Source organism: Falco peregrinus, chromosome 9 (genome assembly GCF_023634155.1).
Source record: "Falco peregrinus isolate bFalPer1 chromosome 9, bFalPer1.pri, whole genome shotgun sequence".
NCBI classification, from domain to species: Eukaryota; Metazoa; Chordata; class Aves; order Falconiformes; family Falconidae; genus Falco; species Falco peregrinus.
Window position 1 is genome coordinate 31,928,577 of NC_073729.1, and position 20,870 is coordinate 31,949,446.

Genomic DNA, 20,870 nt, shown 5'->3' on the forward strand with positions numbered 1-20,870 from the left:
TCTTGTCAAAACTAGTGTATCTAGTTTCCCATCCAATTTCTATATGAAAAAGTTATGAGAAAGCCATTCTGTCAAGATTGTTAGTGGTTCTTTGTTAAGATTTTTGTTACTGCTTTCATTGTATTTGGACAAACTACATAACATTTAGTACTTGCAGGTGAGCTGAAATGACCTATTTTTAAGTTACATTTTATAATTAGAGAATGCTGTTTTGCTAATGAAATCTTTTGAGGCCAAGTTAACATCATCGGAAGTAGTCAAGTCTGGTTCAGAGCTTTCGTACGCGAAGATTTTGCTGCCTACAAAAAAGTGGATTCCTAAAGGTTAAGAGAGTAACATTAGAAGGCATTTCTACTCCAGTTTATTTACAGTTGAAAGAATAAATCACATTTTTAAGTCCCAGCCTCTTTAGAGGATAAATGGGTAGTTTATTTTAAAGTAACACAAAGTGAGTGTTGAGAGTTGTCGCATGACTGGATGTTGAAAATGAGGAAAGACTTGAAATTAGTTTATAGTAAAAGTTAAACTTCAGGTTTATTAAACCCCTTTTCTTGTCTTTCTTTCCATGGTTACATAATCATACAGTCCCTCCAGAACTGCTTTGGTCTTTTTCCTGCTAAGACAGCAGTCTTTAGTTCTTCATTTGTAAATGTCATGCCATTTTTTTTGCTCTCAGAAAGTCTCTTCAACAAGAGCCAGTAGTGCTGCTGATTGGCAAGTGCTGATCCCGGTTTATCCTGTATTTAAATAGTATCTTCACACCATAATGATTGTTCTTTGCCAGTATTTGCCTGGCAAATAGCTACTGCTCTCCTTAGTAGGACTTGAAGTAGGGCTGATGTTCTGCTGACAAGATCAGAGGGCTCTTGGCCTGCAGGCTGGTTTGCTTAAAACAAGGTCAGTACGCTACTCTGCAGTTGCTGCTAGAGCTTCAGGATATCTAGTTCTCCAGATGGAGGGGGAAAAAGGAGGTGTGACACTTGCATAGGATACAGACTCTAATTTAGCAGGCCTGAAAGTAATATGCCGAAATGCTCCTCTGCCAGAGCAGCAGGTCCCCTGCCTGCTGAAATGAGCTGACCAACTGCTCTGGGTGAGATAGCAGGTCCCAGGTTCTCTTGTCTGGGGGCTGGGAAGCAGGTAATCCTGCATCAGGTGACCAGTGTTGACAGTGTTTTTCATCTGAGTAAGACCAATCAATTAGTGCCTGCTGATTTTTACGAGCGCTATTTAGAACTTACATGTCTGCCTAAGAAGTACAAGCAGCATGTTTGTAAAGTCTTCACTTGTGACTGCAAATTAGCAGCTATGTAGAGAAAACAAAGCATTTCTTGTATTTAATTGAATTATAGATGCAAAAGTTAATGCTGCCATTTCAGGTAAATTGCTAAATTTGCAAGTCACCTTTGGTACGTGTTTTGAAATACTACACTCAAGGCTTCAGGTAGTGAGAAACCGAAGTCTTTGTTCACAGGTCTGTGTGAGAAAAGAATGCCACTGCAGCTTTAACCAGCCTGACCTTTGGAGTTCACATACACTGGGTTTACTCAGGGGTTTTGTCCTTTGGTTGAAAATAGATAAGATCTCTCAACTTCTTTCTCTTAAGAATGAGTTTTATTGTCTGTGGCTAATGGGTCCTAAAGTCCAACACTTTGATTGCAAATGAAACGTCTACATTGAGATGCTATTGTGTCCCTTTGTGGGTTAAACAGCTACTTTCCAGAATTCTGGTCTTTGTCGTCCTGGTTCCTGTAGGAGGCAAGAGATGCTATATATAGGAATAAATGGGATTTGGGCAGCGGGTAGCAATTTTAATTTCTTGCTATTGTTCCCTACAAAGAGCATCCTGCTAATTTCAGAGCCCCAAGCTATGCAGTGGGGAAGTAGAATAATTTAGCTTAGGAAGTAGTCTGAGATGTAATATTTATCCTCTTGTTTCTAGGGAGACTGTCAGACTCGGGAGGAAGCTGTCGCACTGGGTGTTGGACTCTGCAATAACGGCTTCATGCATCATGGTAATGCATCAATATTACTTCCCACAACCAATTAAAGGAGCTCTTACTTCAGTCAGATGAGCTGACTGTCTGAAAATCCCTTTTCTGTAGGCTGTGCCATACATGCTGACATATATACAATTGCAGGCATCACAGCAGGTCCTTCTGAAAAGCAGCCTTTAAGTTTATACAGAATGTGGAAGCCTAGTGCCTTCCCAAGGGAATCCCCTTGCTAGTAGTTGCGTTGAGCCCTGAAGTGATTAGACAAGCCAGAAGGCGCATGTTTTTTCAGTGCGTCTCTTGCACAGCCATCAGACCAATGCAGAAGCCAAGTACTGCTCTGAAATACCACCAAGAAATGTCAGGTACAAAGTAAAATTGCCTAGTTCTTGCCACGTGGACAACAAGCACAGTGCTCAGTGCTGAATCTCTGAAGCTTCCGTATCTGAAGTGCCAAATGGCCAAGTTAAATGTCACCCGTCCTCAGTGGTGATGCTGCTGAACTGGGAAAGTAAACAACCCCATCTGCATCAGTATCAAATCACACATACAAAGTAGTAAGAGTAAAACATGGTTTGTCCTATGAAACATCCAGTTTTAGTCATAGATAACATTTGCTAAATAGTATCTGTTTGGTCATAGATAACATTCAACCATATATTGGAGTGGGTTTGAGAGCAGATTATCGTAAATAATAGAGAATTTGCATAGTACTTGATAAGAATGTAAGAATAGTTGTTTGTCTTTAAACAATTTGATCTGTTTTGAGCCCATGTAAACTTTTGGCGTTCATAACATATGTTGGCAAGGGGTTCCTTTGCATAAGCACCTGTTGAATGAAGAACTTTTCCCTCGGGTTTTAAAACTGTCACTTGCTGCTTTTGTTTGAAGCCCCCAGGTCTCATATTTGAAAACTTGGTAAAGAACTCCTTGGTAAAGTCACACCTTTCAGAATTGTATGGATCTTATTTCCCTCTCAATTCCTTCTTAGGCTGAAGAGCATTAAACTACTTAGCCACCTCACCTTTAAGCAGCCATTTTACCCCTCTTTGCTCCTTTTATAGTTTTAAATTGGGAAAGGAGTGTAACATTTTGAGTAGCATCTTTCATTCAAGAGGATCTTTTGTATGTTTTATGCATTCCACATGCCAGTGACATCATATCATGACCTACTGTGCGCTGCAAAGAAAAGTATACCCTGAAAATACAGTAGTAGTTTAAAAATATAGAGCTGAATAGGTGACTGATAGGGATGCATGTGGTCTTTGTTCTGTAAAGACTGGGGAAATATTTAGGATTTCCTGTAACTTTCTTTTTTGTTTCTCTTTCTTTCTCTCTGTAAATGCATGTGCGTGTTTCATATATATTGTTTCCAGTCCTGGAGAAAAGTGAATTTAAGGATGAATCCTTATATTTCCGCTTCTATGCTGATGAGGAGATGGAAGGCACCAGTTCCAAAAGCAAACTATTACGTAATGACTTCAAGCTTGTGGAAAACATCTTGGGAAAGAGTCTTCTGGTAAGAAATATGTTAATGTAAACCTTGACATTTCTGTGAAACTGGTATTGTTTTATACTAAAGGAGAATGGAAAGGAAAATTATGATGGAATGGAATTAAAATGGGAAATTGTACCTGTAGCTAGACTTTTATTCACTGTATAAATTCTAATTCTTGAGCAACTTTGCTGTAGAGCTCAAGCTTCTGTAGCTCTGACTTTTCTAGCTGGGCAGACTGCATAGCTTATTCTGCAGCAAGGGAAATCTGTAAACTGCAGGCTCCCTTCTCTAGCCTGTGACCATCCTACTGCACTACCTGGGAGCTTTGGATTTGCAGCTCACACACACGTGCAAATACATGTACATTCTTGCCTGTGATAAGTCTCAAGAAAAGCAGAGACTCGGAGATAAGATGATTTCATCCAGTTCACAGCCCAACTCCTTTCTATTCCCATGAAACCCTTGAGAGACTCTGGAAGTGAGCTGGGAGCTGGAGATATTGTCTTAGCAGGCACCGTATGTTTCTTGAGTTTGCTGAGCAGGCACCACAGTGGTGGTGTGGTGGAGGAGAAAGTGATGGGTACTACTATCTTGGGAGAGGTCTGCCATTGAGTTTAAATACAGTTTAAATTTAAACACAGTTTAAACACCCTTATATGTGACAGATTCAGATGCAAGTTAAAAGACTGATAAGAACACATGTATTTCAGGACATCTTTTTATAAGTGATATGAATATGCCCTGCATTACTGGATCAAGTACCGGCTTTACTTTGTTTATGGAAGCCATTTAGAAAAAAAATGCTGATCTTTCTGTTCATGCTTTTGCAACGTTACTCTTATCTCCAGATTCTCAGCTCACTAAAAGCCATCGTCGTCATTACTGTACTGGGATTATTTTAACGCTGTTTGGACTTGGTAGTCGCATTGGTGCACTCTTTGTTCCAAGATTCTTGTTTGCTGCCAGTGGCTCCAGGCCCATCTTTTTCTGTCTTTGAACACTGGCAGAATGCAGGAGCAGGATGAAAACTTGGGTTGAAACTACAAAAGCAGATTGCTGGAAAAGATCCAGAGGTCCATTATATGGGAAAAATTTTCCTGTGGTTCACACAAACTTCACTGTCTCACTCTGTCTTGTCTCCCAGGAGACCAATCTGTGTCTGTCTCAATGGCCAGAAGTAATATTTAAAGCACTATGGTCCCTCAAAATTATTCCTCTATGCACCAGTGCCAGAGACTGGGGTGATGGGTTAATATGATTATTCTCATGGAGAGTTATTGGGAAGCAGTTAAAAGATGATACACTGTGTGCCATTTTTTTATTGTGATTTGCAAGGGACTCAGAAATCAGTTTTGTGTAAGTTGGTGGGAGCTGCCGTTGTCCAGTTACTTTCAATTTTCCACCTTACTGAGACAAGACAGTTTGGGAAGGCAGGTTGACTAGTATGTCTCTTCTGCGTTCTTCTGTCAGTTCAACGCCCTTCTCTTAAAATGCCAAAACCCAACAGTAACGTGTTGGCTGTGGAATGAGGCATTTCAAGTTCTTTGATTCTGTTTTCCGTTAATGTGGTAATAGTTTGTTAGGATTCACTAAAGAGACAGAACAAACAAGCAAACTGTGCACATACACTATTTACTAGTGATTAATTGTAAGCCCTAATTGGTCCTTCCAGTCACTCCGTAACTTGGTAACTGAAATATCTGCAACAGGAATAATTTTAATACTGCTACTATGGTAGTTCTGAAGTGCTTCAGTCAGGCTGTTAAAATACAGTCCCATCTCAAAAAGTAAACAATCTGAAATGAACAGCACACTGTGGGTAAGAAGTTTCCTACTTACAGGGCACAGGCTTTTGTCCCATGAGTAGTAGTCATGCTAAAGTTATGAGTTGCCCTCATTTTCACAAATAAATTGGCAGTCCCCTGACTATTTGTGTAGGAGACCCCACAAACAACAGTACAGTAAAAGCATTACACTTATCCACAAAAGCATTTGCCAGAATTCTGTTTTGTTCTGTGTTTAGGAGTTATGAGCAGCTGGAATCCTGAGGCTTTGCTGTCTGTGGAACATCACTGCTTGCCTCTTTACACGTATGATGGGGCATTGATCCTTCCCATGCCCTGATCTCACCATAGAAAGTTTAATGGAATTTCTTCAGCACTGGCTTTTGAAACATGCTTTTGTACTACCATGAAATCGAAGCTGTTTAATGGACAGCTTCCCCCAGCCCCTTCATCTAAGTTTGCTTTATCACAGGAGAACTTGCCCTTGAAAACAGAAAACAATGGAAACCTTGGCAAATGTATCATTAGAAATGCCAAGGAAAAAGTGCTTTCAGTATGAAAAAATGCACTTCAAACAAAACTTAATACTCATTTATTTGTGCAATTGTTTCTCATTGATGGACATAAATCTTGACAAACTGAAAAAATATACAACATTCTTTGCATAGTTGAAGAGAATTTGGCTTTTGGATTGACTCCAAGCATTGTGACTTGGGTGCTGCAGCGTGCTGTTAACTTGTGACCAGCACCTCTGCTTGTCAGGCCAAGCCCAACCACAACGCGAGTTAAAGCCAGTAGCTTGGAGCTGAGTATGAGACAAGGGTAGCTGGCTGTAGAGATCGGCCTCCGTCAAAGCTGCCCGAGAGGTCTCATGCACAGACAATGCCAGAGTCCCCAGAAGACCCCAGTGTATCACTTATCTCAAAAGAAAAGCATTTTCAGTGACTTCTGAAGATGATGCCTGTGTATCTTTTACGTAGCATTCTCAAAACTGTCATGCTGGATTGGAGGTCTGGGCTGTAACTCTAAACCTCATCAACTTCCCAGACCTGTGATACCTCCTACATTCCTCCAGGGTATCCCATTTTTCTTATCCTCAGTAGCGTGTGACAGTAGTTGCAGGAGAGAGTAGCTGCTTCTTCCACTGCAGTTCCCAGCCAGGACTGTAGCACATCCTGGAATTAACTCATGCAGGAGCCTGAGTACTGTAGCTTATTCGATGAAAGCCAACGGTTTGAGAACAGAAGTCAGGGTTACCTGGATTTAATTTAACTTCTTGCATCGACACACTGTGTGGGCTGAGCAAGACCTTAAGTCACTGCATGCCTCAGTTTACCATCTGAAAATTAGGATGCTAAATCTCATCTATCCATAGGGCTTTGCCACTGCTATTACATCTAGAATCAGCTTTGAAAATGAAAGTGTCCTCATAATTCAGCGCTTCAGATACCATGTTTTTAGCTGATAGGTAGTAATATCATTTGAGTTCATGTCTTTTCCATTTGAAACCAGCTAATCCAATAAATGTAGAATTCACCTTAAAATTCTTACAAAAGCATAGAATGCATTTCTCCTAGTCTAATAATGAATAAATAATAGTAATTTCTATTACTTAAAAAGGCCATACTTGGTCCTTAATAAAAATCTCTTCCACTTTTAATCATTTCAGGAGAATTATTTTTGTGTGTTGCGCTAATATAAAATGACCTAACTGCAAAATTTCAGCAGAGAGCAAAAAGAGATTTCCCTTTGTTTGTTATACTAGTGTACCACAGTCTATTGTGGCTTGACAGTTCCAGTCATTGATTTAAAACACCCCTGGGAAGAGAGCCACTAATAAGAGCCCATCCTCTAGGGATCTGTGATCTCCCAAGGAGACAGGCTGGCAAGTCAGTAACAAGAGGCATCCATCATCCAGGTGTATGTGGCCAGATAAGGACTTTGTTTGAGTGGATTCAGATACTAAACATTACAGTGAACTCTGAAGTGAAAAACATCCTTTTGGCTGTAAATCTTTCACTGTTCAGAATGAACAGTTCGGTTTCAGTGCTCAATTTCAAAGCTCACAAACCATAAGAAACTTTGAGTCATTTTGTATATATTAAGCCTATTTTGCTAATGTGACAAAACATAACTTTGAAGATAATAGCAGTAGGGGGGACTTAGATTCTGGAGCTTCTCATTGGAAATAAATTTTGTCTTTTCAAATTTTATTTTGGTGCCCCAGAGCTGTGGACTTTTCAAAGGCTGGGGAGTCTGGAACAACCTGGGAGATGAGGTGGCAGGAAAATCACTCTCTTCAAATGAATGCCGAGGGCCGCAGAAACCTCGTCAGTGTCGTGAAGCATTCAGACTTGACATTATCTGATAAGTCACTGCTCCTTAAGAAATTCTTAACCAACTCAGACTGTTCAAGTGTGTCCAACAGAGAAGAGTTTATGCGGGAGAGCTGTAGGGAAGGCGGTGGGAGATGATGTGCATCCTGGACCCTAGTTTAGGAAATGGTGGTTGATAGGCCTGTGCTACCTCTTCTGCTGTTGATGTCCGCAAGAGTTTAGGCTGAGTTCCTGCTTCTGCATGAGACAGGTGTAATAGACCATTCTTTGCATAGCTTTTCATCCCTGCACACCCCCCCAAAATTCTCTTTGAATATGTTCTGACTACATTTGCCCTCTGGTTTTGATTAAACATGCTTATTTCTCATATGGTCTCATTTTTTAACGTGGTTGTCTTTCAAGAGTAAACAGCTGCTGCCTTACGTTCAAAAACTGATAGGATTTCAGGGGCACAGAAATAATTCTTGTAGATGGCAAGTTAGTTAATTGCTTTGGACTCCTTAGGGATGAATGGTGTTTGGCTGTGGAATTGCAAGGTATTGCTACTTTATAATAAAGAATGAATCATACCCTTCTCCAAGTATTGCATATGGAATATTACCCATAGTCTGCCTTTTCATAAGAGAGTGTCTTCTGGTACAGGGGCATCAGTATACAGAAAGCGAGATTTCTTTCTTTACAACGTCATGACGAAGTTCCTGACGTTGATGTGTTTGGGTTTTCTTAAAAGTAGTTTGGTTCTTTGCTTTCAAACAATACATTTTTGCAGTACTAATGAACAGAGAAAGGTAGGTTATTAAAAATGCCGGCCTGCACAGTAATGGTAGATGCACCCAAGAGATACGTAAGTTTGGGTAGGTGATGGCTTATTAAGGTTGGCAAATCAAAGCATCCAAATTTTAAATAACTTTTTCATATATGCTTTCAAAATCCAACCAAAGAAACTGAACAGTCCCTTCAAATGTAAAGCGAGAATTGGAGGGGACAGCTATCCTAGAAATTTTTTATTTAATCCCAAAAGTGAAGTGATAAAAGTACATATTGTGTTGGGCTGAAGCGCATTACACTTGCAACACAAAATCTAACCAGTGATATACCTGATTTTCTAAGCTGTCCTTTTATTAAACATGCTTAAATAGCATTGCTTCTGAAAATATTTTGTTAGAAATATCCAAGAATGACAGACTTACCCTTTCAGTCTTTTTACTTTCCTGTCCATCATTTAATCTGAATGTCATCTGATGAGGATTTTTTTCCCTTCAGATATATTATGTCATGCATGTGTAATTCCCTGCAGGAAGAGATGTTTCTGTTTCTTTGAATTCCTGTAAAAGGACAAAACTTACAACCTGGCGGTATTGACTTCAATAGTAAAAGGACAGTATTTTAAAATGGTGCAGGAATTATCAGAATCAAGGATGTAATTCTCAGTAATTTTTTCCCCCAGTGGCATGCTAGATCATAGCTTGATTTTTTGTTCTGATAAATCAGAACAATTCTTAAATGTGTAGTGTTTGCTCAAATACAGGATGTTTATCTGGTAGAATTTCCACTTGTCCATTTACCAGTAGCCAGGCTTGCTTTATTGTTTTTAAACAGGGAGAAGATTTTTTTTCCATTGCTAATAAACCACTAGAAAACCATGAGCAAAACATCATATATTTGCCATGATTGATAGGATTTTAAAAAATATTTATAAGGCAGGTCTGTGTGACCTCGGTGCAAATCAGAGGGAGCGGATTCTCAGTAGGAAGAATTGCCAAGTCTTTTGTCAGCCATGAAAGGTCCAAACTGAGCACATGCCATGAGTCTTGTATTTTTTCCCTAACACAAAGCTTATGTGCCTGTTCCGTAGAGGAAGCATGTATAGAGGTCAGAAATTGTTCTCTCACTGGACATCCAGAAATTTAGCCGGCAGACTGACTGTTATGGTGTAGATTTATGTAATCTGTAGTATTATCTATAAAAATTAGGCCCAAGATCCCCAATTTCTCAGAAACTGATGGCTAAGAGGGACTTGTAGATCGTTCATTGTTGGGTATGTGGGATGAATTTTAAAAAACAAGTGACTTCACTTTGGTCTGTAACTAAATTCACCAATGGAAAATACTGAATATTGATGAATTCCATAATCTAAAAGTGAAAGATGTAATGAAGAATTAAGGGCTAGAAGTTAGCAACTTATAAAACCAACTGCAGTTTCTAGGAGAAGAGCTGATTAACCATTGGAACAAACTCTCAATGGTGGGAATAGATTCATCACTTCTTAAAGACTGCAGATCATAATTGGATAACTCTCTGGAAATTCTGCTTTAGCAGGCCTCAATGCAGAAATAAGTAGATTAGAATTTATAGCTTACGTTATGTAGGCAATCAGACCAAATGACCACTTACTAGTCCCTTTCAGTTATATGACGTACAAAACCATGTCAGTTGTGGCTTGCAGTTAAAAGTCCAATTTCTCATCTCCATCCTTAAGCTTTTCAGCTAACTCCATATTTATTTTGTGCTCTTTTTAAGATTTCACCAGAAGAGGATGACTATGGATTTGACATAGAAGAAAAGAACAAAGCAATTGTGGTGAAGTCAGTTCGACGAGGGTCTTCTGCAGAGGTAAGACCTGACATTTATAAATATTTTGGGTTTGGTACCCAAGAATATTTCAGTGCTTTGATTGGAAAGGTACAAAACCATCGTTTGAAAGGCTGTTTCAATTTAAAGTCAGCTAATAGAAAATTGGATATCTTTTACAATTCCTACAGTAATTGTGAACTGTTTCTGTAAATTGCTAAGTTTGGCATCTTTGGGTGACTTGCTGAATATTTTTGATAAGTGATAGGACAACAGCATTATGTCTGCATGATGATAGTGTACCTCAGGTTCATTAGCAACTTAAATTTGACAAGGGAGGGAAAGTAACATTGTTTTGGGATAGCGAAGGTGTTCAGTGAGAACAGCGAGTAAAAATTTGAGTGAAAGCTATATTTTTACATTTGTTTCTTCCTTCAAAAGCATGCACTCTTTTCTCTCCCCGGTACTTTTAAATTGCTCTACAGGATATATTTGCGTTGTTTCTTTGAGGCACATAGATGGCCCAAATGTCATGGGGTCTGAGTATTTCGTAATTACTTGTTTTTCCATACAAAACCATGAGTGGATAACACAGGGTGATCCTCCATTTACCAAAATAAGGCACAAGACAGACTGAAAGTCTATTTTTTACAAACTACTTGAGTACCTTTTAGTGCTAAATGACTTGTTCAGGGTTTGACAGTAAATTGTGGCAGCGCACAGACAGTAAGTACTTCTAATTAAAGTCCAGGACAACCATTACAAATTTTTTAACGTCTGCATTCATTTGTTAGTCGCTACTTCAGGCTACAGCTAACTCCTGGATGACTTGCCCAATGCAAACAGCTGAAGTGGACAGACTGATTTTCGCAAATTGAGAATGTCAAAGAGGAAGGAAGTTTGAACTGAAGTTTAATATTAGAATTAAATTATTTCAGTATTCCTTATTCTCGTTTGTTTTATAGTCACCAAAGAAACCAATCCTATGTTCTAACGTGTGCTCAAAATCAACATAGGTTGGCCAAAAATTTTATTAATCTAAACCTCTGCTGTAAACCATTGCCTGACAGATAATCCTTCTGCCCTTTCTTTGGCTGGATGCCTGAAGAATATCCTGCAAATCTGTTGTGTTTTAAGACAACAGAAGCACGCAATTTTCTAAGGAATCCTTTTCTTTATCTTCCAAGACAAACTATCTGTGACCATGGGCCTGTCATCTTAATGTATTGCTCCAGAAAAGAACTAAATCTGCATCTCCCTGAACCAGAGGGCTGTCAGCTCATTCTGGAAAGAGCTGAGGTCCAACAGTAATGCATTTCATTACATTCTCAGGCTTATTTAATTGCTTTGTGATAGTAGAAAGATATCCAGCATGTAGTTCTGTGTGGTTCAGCAGCTGTAGGCCATTTAGAGACCCTGTGCCTGCTGTCACACTCTTTAGGGAGAAAAATTAAGACATGCAGCTTTGCTTCACAGTGCCCATCCCTGTGCCGTGCATACATTAGGACTGTCAGACGTTAGGCCAGAATAAGATTCCAGGTTCACCAATTAAATGGGAACAAATCTATTACATGCATGGATTACATGTGGTGGCACACAGCATTGAACTTCATGCATGTGCAACAAGGTCTTTGGGGTTTTTATTCAAATTTAAGAGTTGCCAAGCATTGTCCTTTCTATTATTAGTGTCTTTTTATTTCTTCTCAAAATTTTTTAGAAAGTTTTATGAGCTGTTAGATTTGCATATGCCAGAAGCAGCTCCCACACTGTGTAGAAGTTGTTAAGACAAGAATTGCTGGAACATCAAATTCCTGTACTGATAGGGTGCTTGAACTCTTCGGGAACCCCTCACATGATGTGTGTGCTCAGGTTCGGCTTTGGCCCTTAGAAAAGCGCCGTAGCGGGCACGACGCACGCACTTTCTCCTGATCCTGAGTGACAAGCAGCTCTCAGCCCAGGACCCTCACCTGTGGGAATTGTCCTGTCACCTCCTGGGCAGCAGCTGCCTGTGGATATTAATACTCAGCTCACCTAGATGGAGGGTCACAAAAAATTATATAGCAGTGGTTGGTTAATGTGTAGCGCATCCCGCCCCTATCCCAAGTTTATGTGTCTTCAGAAAGGTCACGGCTCCTCAGTTTGTACCTTACCTTCCTTTCTAAGCCAGCTCACTTGCAGGTTAACTGAAGCTGGGCTTATTCCCACAGGTTTTAATAACGGAGCTGATTTTTGAATGATACTTTTTCAGAAGGAAGCAACAGTGAAAAAAAAAAATATCCTTTTGGGAGGTGTGGTTGCTGCCTTACTCTGAACAGCCAACTGACAAGCAGATGTCTAGTGCTTGAACAGAGGGTGTTCAACAAGCAGCCAGTTGGCCAGTGGCCATGTGGATGAATAGCAAATCCAAGCTGCTGGTGTTTGGGAAAAAACAGTGGCCCAGATCCAGACAACTGCATTGAGTTGTCATAAGGAGCATCCGTTATTCAGAAGCTCTATGGCACTGTACGGTTTTTAATCTTAGAGACATACAGTCTAATCTTCCTTAGCCTGGTTAGTTTTATCTCAGCAGAGTAGCAGATTTTTATTTGAAAGTTGCTAGTTTGTAGGGTTTAATATGTGGCTTTGTACCCCATACATTCATGGATTTGCTGTTATTATGTGTGCAGATGTGTGTCCTGTATGCACAAGCAGTAAGTTAGGAATATGAAGAGGTAGAATGATTCCAGGTATGCATAGAGTTTAGCTAATTGCACATACGTTAAGTGCATGAACTACCTTGGGAAAATCAAGCCTAAACCATAATGACTTTAGAAAATTGTGTTACTACTTTACAATAAACTCGATATAAGTAAATGCAAATAGCAGAAACATTTCCATTGAATTATAGACCAAAGTTTTTTCAAATTCTATCAAGTTAAAATCTCTACTGCTATTTATTCCTATTATCCATTTTAGAGATTATTTATTTAAAAACGTTATTTCCAGGTACACAAGAGGATGTTGCAAACTGTAGAGAGCTTGAGAATTAAATCAAGGAAAGCACTTTGTAGTTTTTCCTTTTAACAGCTTTGGTTTGAGAAAAAAAAGTATAGATTTTTGTAGGTAAGCTGATCTCTGACTTTCAGACCACAACATGTATTTCAGAAAAGCTAAGCCATGTATGGACGTATTCAGTAGGGTTTTCCAGTCCTACATCACCAGATTAATTTTGCAACAGATCAGATTTATATGTGGCAGTAGCAGTACTGTTTAGACCTCTTTTTGCCAACTCAAAAAATTTGTCAATGGATTCCAGGCAGAATAGGCAAAGTGTTTGTCACATTTAGAAGGAAGTGCAACTGCTGGACCTTGAAGTGATAGGAAGTCATTCAAATCTGGGAAGGGTTAATAATTTATTTATTTTCTTTTTACTCCATTAAAGGGAATTTTATATTTCCTTGGTATCTTAACAGCAGGTCTAGGTGCTGCTGTGGCACAGTAGCTGGTATAGATCCTCAAGAGGTATGTTTAGGGTTATTGTCCAGAGAGCAGAATAGTGCATCTTGATTCTGTCATCAGATCTGTCTCTGGCTTCCTGTGTGACCACTGCCAAATAACTGAAGTTAGGTGCAAAAGCTGGGAATAAAATGAAAATCTTGTGGCTTTTAGGCTGACAAAGAGCCAGTGCTTCACTTAAAGCAGAGACAGGTTTTTACCACCACTTAAAACCAGGTTACATTTACTTACGTGACTAGGTATAGATTGGTTTGGCATGGCTAGTGGATGAAAACTACTTTCTTGGCTCCCTGTGCCTGAGCAGTAAGTTGTGGGAAGTCACACTTCTGTATCTGCCTGGGTATCACAGCCAGTCTGTTATAGTCCCCTATTTTTTATTTAGTGTGTGTCATCCCTCTGCCTTTTTTTTATAGTCTCCTTTTTTAATAGTCCCCTATTAAAAAAAAAAAGTAGCAGAAAAGTACAAAGATATATTCATTGCAAAGTAAGATATATCTGTGGAGTGCCACAGCTATACAGGTATTGGTGAAATCTCTTTGTTTTCTGTAAATGCAGACACCCTTAAGGGTGACTGACAAAGCATTCGATGAAGCAACCCTGTATATACACCATTCCATATGACAATGTCTCTAAGTAGGAAACAGTTGAACCTTGGAGCCTGAACTTTCAGAGATGCTGCCAGTGATCCAAAGTTTTCTGTGGTGTTTGTTTCATTTGCAGATGGCTGGCCTGCAGACAGGAAGAAAAATCTATTCCATCAATGAGGACTTAATATTCCTACGCCCGTTTTCAGAAGTGGAAACCATCTTAAACCAGTCCTTCTGCTCACGAAGGCCGCTTAGGCTTCTGGTAGCCACCAAATCAAAAGAGTAAGCACAAAAATGGGTGGACAGAGACGATTATCTAGACATTTCAATTATTGAACATTTCTTTTACAGTTCGTAGTAAAAACTGTGTAAACACTTTGCTATGCAGAAGCTGTTAAATAGGGAAACAGATTACATAAATGAAAGATACAAGAGTCACAAGTTGGTTTTAGTGATGAGCTTTGTGCTTCTAGAACAGGTTAGGATGTATTCTTTTTATACTGCGGTGAACTTTTGGCTTTTTGGATGACTTTGATGGTATCAGCCTTTACAATTTATTTGTAAACTATGTGGGTACTTTCTTTAATCCAAAACACAGTTGTGAATACCAGACACTGGAACTGCCCAGAGCTCTGGCAGTGGAACTTAAAATGCTGCTTTCTCTTCTCCTTGATTTACCTGCAGGATTATTAAAATCCCAGATTGTCCTGAAGCACTTTGCTTTCAGATACGAGGAGCAGCACCACCATATGTTCATGCAGTAGGAAGAGGTAAGTAGAAAGGCTGTGGTACAGTTAAGCTTGGAGTATGGTGAAGTATATATACGTGTGTATATAAAGTGTGTGTGTATCAATCAATATTACTTTAATGACCATCATGATTAGGAACCCCTGTCACAGTGAAGGATTACACTCATATATAAAAACATAGAACGATGAGATAGTTCCTGCCTCAAAGTGCTTATAATCAAAATACAGTCTAAGAAAGTGGTATCATTATTATGAACTGAGTGTTGGGTCACTGATTCCGTCAGCACAAAACAAGGAATAACTTAATTCTACAGCAGAAGAAGCTTGGCGATAGTGCAGTCCACAGTACTGTGGAAAGACTCTTGAGGAAGCATTACAACTTGAGCTCCTGCGAACTAGAAATGCACTTGCTTGGTGAGCCTAACCTGGTTTCTTCTAAGACTAATAAGACACAGCTTTAGAGCTACAGGGAATAAAAATCTAAAACTGAGGTGGCTGAGGAAAAGTTGAGGTGTAATATTTGTTGTTTCCTCAGTAGTTTTGCCTGTGGTCAGCCACATTTGGATCACTGCAGTTCTGAATGTGCTGTGGGATCAGCAGGTTGGTGGACAGATCATGTTTCCTAACAGACATCACAAAGTATGAGACTTGAAGACTACTTCTCCCTTTACATTGGCTTATACTGCTATAAATTACCGATATAAAATAGAAGCAAACTGCTTTCCTTGGTCTTTTTTAAAAGGAGAAAACACAGTTTGACAGAGATATTTACTACTTCTGTAACCGAAATGTGAACTGAGCTACAAATAAAGCACAGCTCTAACCTTTATTTTCAGCAGATGCAGAAAATAGAACCTTTCAGACATGTACCACTTCCTTCCTTCAGAACAAATACATGTATCCAGATATGTGCAGTTAGTGTACAGACAACAGGCAGCGCCCAAACGCAACAGTGTTCCAGGGAGAGGCGTTTACACCCTTCCATAACAGCAAGTGTAACCGCTTTTTAACAGTGTGAAGAGTGCAGACTGGAAGTGCCAGCTAGAAAGATTGACCTTTCTCAGGATTTTGCTAGCAAAAGACAGATTACATTTGGAATAAAACAGTATGAATTTTAAATGATGGTGCCTTAAAAGAAGTTAATCACCCTAACTGTAGATTTCTAGGAGCTGGATTTGGGTCTGAGTCTTGTTCATGTGACTCTGGAATAAATCTATTGAAGTTGGTTATTGCACTCTAGACTTAGTCTAGTTTTAAGTAAATCATAGTGTTTTTCTTAGACCATGTCAAATTGCATAATGTGTTAGTGTTCTGTATCTTTCAAGTGCAATACGCTGAAACAAATTCAACTGTTAGCATTTAAGCAAGACCTCAGCTAAAGTAATCATAAGGCTAGAAGAGCCATATAAGAATCCCAAATGATTTCACACAAGAGCTTCAATTTCTAGCATGAATGCATTTAGATCTAGGAGGTCTTTCTTCCCAGCACTACTGACAATATGAAGGATAGATGCATGATATTACCCTCGTACAGTAGAGCTCTCAAAGTACTTAATTGAACGCTGTCATGATTTTGCTGCTAGCTCTTCTTACTCTTCTTAAGCAGAAACCCTTTGCAAACTTTCCAGTATTCTCCTCCATCGTCTGATGGCTTTAGTGGCTAACTCCTCTTCTGTTGTTTTTTCAGGTTCTGAGGCTGCAGCTGCAGGCCTTCATCCAGGGCAGTGTATTTTGAAAGTTAATGGCAATAATGCAATACATGGAAATTATATGGAAGTTCTGGAGCACTTTACAGCCTACAGGACCAGACAACAGGAAGCACTGGTATGAATACAAAGCCTTAAAGAAAGTACATTAATTCCTGCCCTTCTTCTCTCCTCCCTTTCTTCTGTGCTTTTATGCTGACTAAATGGTCAGAAAAATAATGTATACATGTCTCTTTTGACTTATTTAATCCCATGCCAAGGTCCTAGTATAACTGAGGGAGCTGATTACAGTTGTCTGTAGTTGCAAAACATCTACAAATATGTTGTGCCAATTCACACACTGTATATGGTACTGAATATTATTAACTATTGCTAAAACTAGAAGTGCACCCAGATACTGATCTAGATTTTATATTCTCTGAAGTTCAGAGGAAAGCTGGGGGGATGTTCATATTTCAGCCAACTTAGAAGATCTAAAATTGATAGCTAGATTCACCTGTGCAGTCCAAACAGAGACTGGGCATTTTTATTGAGATCATAGCTGAAGCCTGTATCTCTCGAAAGGGATTGTACCAGTGGGTGTACAGAACACATGAAGATGCTGAAGAGGACAGAGTTCAGCAAGCAGCGTCCACTGCATATCTGAACGGCAGTCATCCTGGCTCCAGCAAAGATGACCCTTCCCTGGAAGGAGGTGCGGAATTGGATCCCCTTCAAAATAGCCCACAGGAATCAGGTAAAGATTCTCATGGGGGAAGGAAACCTAGGGAAAATTCAGGGGCTTCAGGAAGGAAAACTGCAGTAGAAATATGAAGTGAAATTATTATTGAGTATCACTTTTCTCAGTAAAGCTTTGTAATAGAATGAGGTCTCCCAGAGGAAGTACTCTTATGCTGCAGTTTATTCAGGAGAAGAAAAAAATGGAGATGCATGTATAAATCATACCCTTGTGACACTCTGATCTTTACAAGAGAGCTAGTTTCTGGAATGAAAAGGCTCAGTGTTTTTAGAATCCTTTGGTAGCCCCTGCAAACCAGGAATTTATGGGCAGGTAGCAGCTGGAGAGGGCAGGTCTGCAAGTAACTCCACCTAAATAATCTATGTTTTCTGTGATTTAAGATCATAGATTTAGATTTTAAGTTAGTTTGATCTGGAGCAACTTTTCAGAGCATGTTACCAGTGTCAGCAAATGGTGTGAGTGTATTTCTTCCAACTTAGAAAAGTGTAACTCATAAAGAACACTGCTTTACCTTCACGTTGAGAGCTTATTTGGAAAAGCAGATATTAGGGGAGATCTGGATGGAATCTGAAGCCAGATTCAATCCAAAGGCTGAGCTCGGACTCTCTGAATGCCATTGGCAACTTCTCCAGGAACAGATGCACATCTGTGTGGATCCCATCTAAAGTCTGGCAAGTCTGGTAATCTAATGGTCAAACAGTGCAGCTCCATGGTGGAATGGCTGGAGCAGTGCCCTGGTAGAGGCATGTGAGCAATCCTCTGGCAAATCTCAGTCTGACGATAACTTAAATCTGTTCTCTGGTGACAATGGCATTGCTGTGTCTAAAAAAAAAAAAAAAAGTAACCTCTTCACCCCACCCCTGCACTGCTATCTCAACCTTATAGCTAATATGCAAAAAATGCATCTGGAGCATTTCCCAAAATTGGATAGAAAAGTGACAGTCTTACAGAGGGTCATCAACGTACTTCACTTCCCTTTGAAAGCTTCTGCTGGGGTCTGTGTGTCTGGATGCTGAATAGGACTAAAAGTAGTGTCCTGTGCATGGATGTGTGCACGCACACATGGAAGAAATCAGAATGTGGGTTGGAGCATATGGATTGTCTAAACCTCTGTCACTGCCTCCAGCAGTGGCCAACCGCAAAGTCTTCCTCAGAACACTCTCCCAGCCTCTAGCAGCACGGCATTCAGAGACTCCTTGAGCCAAAGGTCACATCTTTGCGTCTTCGCATTTCACAATACCTCTCAACAGGTTTCTCCTCCCTGTGCATGCCTGTACTCGCGTGCTGCCAGACCCCTCTAATGACTTGTTTTGGTTCCAGCTCAGACACCGCAGACCATCAGCTCTCCACTGGTCATTGGTGAAGAAATACCTCTCATTAGCCTGACTGTGGATAACACCCACCTGGAGCATGGGGTGGTGTATGAGTATGTCAGCAGCGCAGGAATCAAATCCTTTGTCCTGGAGAAAATTGTGGAACCAAAAGGTTGCTTCAATCTCACTGCAAAGGTACCGAAAAACATACGTGGCCAGCTTCATTCCTAAACAGGTCAGGGAAGTGAATAATATAGGAATTTCTCTGGTGGCCTGGCTCTTTGGATGAGGTAGCACATGGTCTTCTCAGCCCTGCTTGGAGTTTTCTTCATTAGAATGCACCAAGTTATAACAGCCCGTTTGGTATGGGCAGGTCAGCAAATGCTCCCGGGATTTCACCTGCGGAGGCAGAGGGAGGGGAGCCCCCAGCTGTGGGATTCTCACTTTTATCTGTCTGGTAAGGTACTCTGCTGATACTCCAGATCTTTTTGGGCAAGAATTTGCTTTAGCTCGGAAGAAAATCAAGCAGCTTTTCCCCATCTGACGGGCTGGATGGGTCACTAAAGGAACGGATAGAACTGCTGCTATCAGAAAGCGGCAATGCACCGGATTTTGGTCAGCTATGGCCATCAGCTAATAGTAATTGTTTCTGTCCTATCCCAGTAACATTATTGTTATGTCCCATGAAAGTACGCCAGAGTGGGTGACTTCAACAGTGCACAGTGAATGTTTTGATACACTTCAATTATTCTAAAAATTTCTAAGGAGTGTTTTATGTCTCTGGGGGTTAGACATGATAGCAGTTCTCAGGCAGTAATAAAGGCAAGTTGTTCTGAACGCAGCTTTAGTCAACCATGACAGCATGGGGGCTTTGCCCCTTCCTTGGTGTGGAAGAAAACTGTTCTTTCCCTCACTGTCAAATCTCGTATCATTGACATCCTGTCTTTTTGTTTAGATTTTAGAGGCCTTTGCTGCAGAGGACAATCACTTTGTAAGGAATTGCAAAAGACTTATATCCCTAAGCAGTGCTGTGGCCACCATGCCCCAGTATGAGTTCCGGCAAATCTGTGACACTAAGCTGGAAAGCATTAGCAGAAGGCTCACAAACTACCAAGAGGTACAACACTACTAGTTACTGGTGAAGACTCAAGACAACACTTCATTGTGATAACTGGGTCTTAGTTTTCTTTATTAATGAATCTAAACTGCTTTAGAGGCAGATGTCCTAGAGGCACGGAAACAGCTCTGCAAGTTATTGAAATTGCAAGTTTTGAGGAAAAAAAAACCCTATCTGTAAATCTTTTCAGCTTGTCAGAGCTGTGGATTATAACATATGATTGCAGGTTCGTTTCCACCATATCAGTAAATAAATATGACAACAGAACTATCAGTGTCTGATTTACCACGGACATAAGTACAGTGTATCATGTGAGCAATCTGTGTGCTTTTTTGTGCATTACCTGAGCTGTTTGAAAAGAGAGTCCTAGAAGGTCTAGCTAATTGCTTTCATTTGTTGCTTTGTGAGTTGTTGTTTTTTCCATACGTAATTCCAGCTAAAGCAGAAATCATATGATTGTGGAATAGCAGGCAGAAAGAGAAAAGGATTGCCTGTATTACATCATAATTTTTTGCAAGTGAAGTAGCACATGCTTCCTTTTTTTCTCCCAGTTTGCAGATGAATTGAAAACAAAGGTGAGCCCAGCCTTCAAACAAGCCATCATGGAACCACATTCCCTCAACAGCATGGATTTCTGCCCCACCAACTGCCATATTAACCTCATGGAGGTATCATACCCCAAAAACACTACCTCAGCAGGGAGGTCGTTCAGCATTCGCATTGGACGGAAACCCTCTATTATTGGTCTTGATCCAGAACAAGGTGATAATTAACTTCCAAATCATACCGATTTTATCTGCATAAAAAGTTGTGTCTTTCCACTCCACAGCAAGGTCAAAATAAGTTCCAAAGAAACACAGTCTTGCCAGTACCCTTTTGTCCTCCTTAAAATTTTATAGTAAAATGACAACCTCCTTGTGTTGTGAAATAGCAATTCCTTTTTCGCTAGCTAAGCAGTGTGGTCATCTCATGATAATTGGT

At 40.0% G+C, this 20,870-nt stretch overlaps 1 protein-coding gene across 2 annotated transcripts in view; it reads left to right on the plus strand.

Moving 5' to 3' along the window:
• PREX1 (phosphatidylinositol-3,4,5-trisphosphate dependent Rac exchange factor 1) overlaps positions 1–20,870 on the plus strand; it is a 165,136-nt gene that overhangs the window by 124,913 nt on the left and 19,353 nt on the right. For both annotated transcript variants that reach the window (XM_055813561.1, XM_055813562.1), the window contains exons 15-24: positions 1,943–2,015; positions 3,371–3,513; positions 10,133–10,225; positions 14,399–14,547; positions 14,950–15,035; positions 16,702–16,838; positions 17,285–17,456; positions 18,780–18,967; positions 19,728–19,889; positions 20,441–20,651. In XM_055813561.1, the coding sequence (XP_055669536.1) occupies positions 1,943–2,015; positions 3,371–3,513; positions 10,133–10,225; positions 14,399–14,547; positions 14,950–15,035; positions 16,702–16,838; positions 17,285–17,456; positions 18,780–18,967; positions 19,728–19,889; positions 20,441–20,651 (1,414 nt within the window). The remainder of the gene's footprint in view (positions 1–1,942; positions 2,016–3,370; positions 3,514–10,132; positions 10,226–14,398; positions 14,548–14,949; positions 15,036–16,701; positions 16,839–17,284; positions 17,457–18,779; positions 18,968–19,727; positions 19,890–20,440; positions 20,652–20,870) is intronic.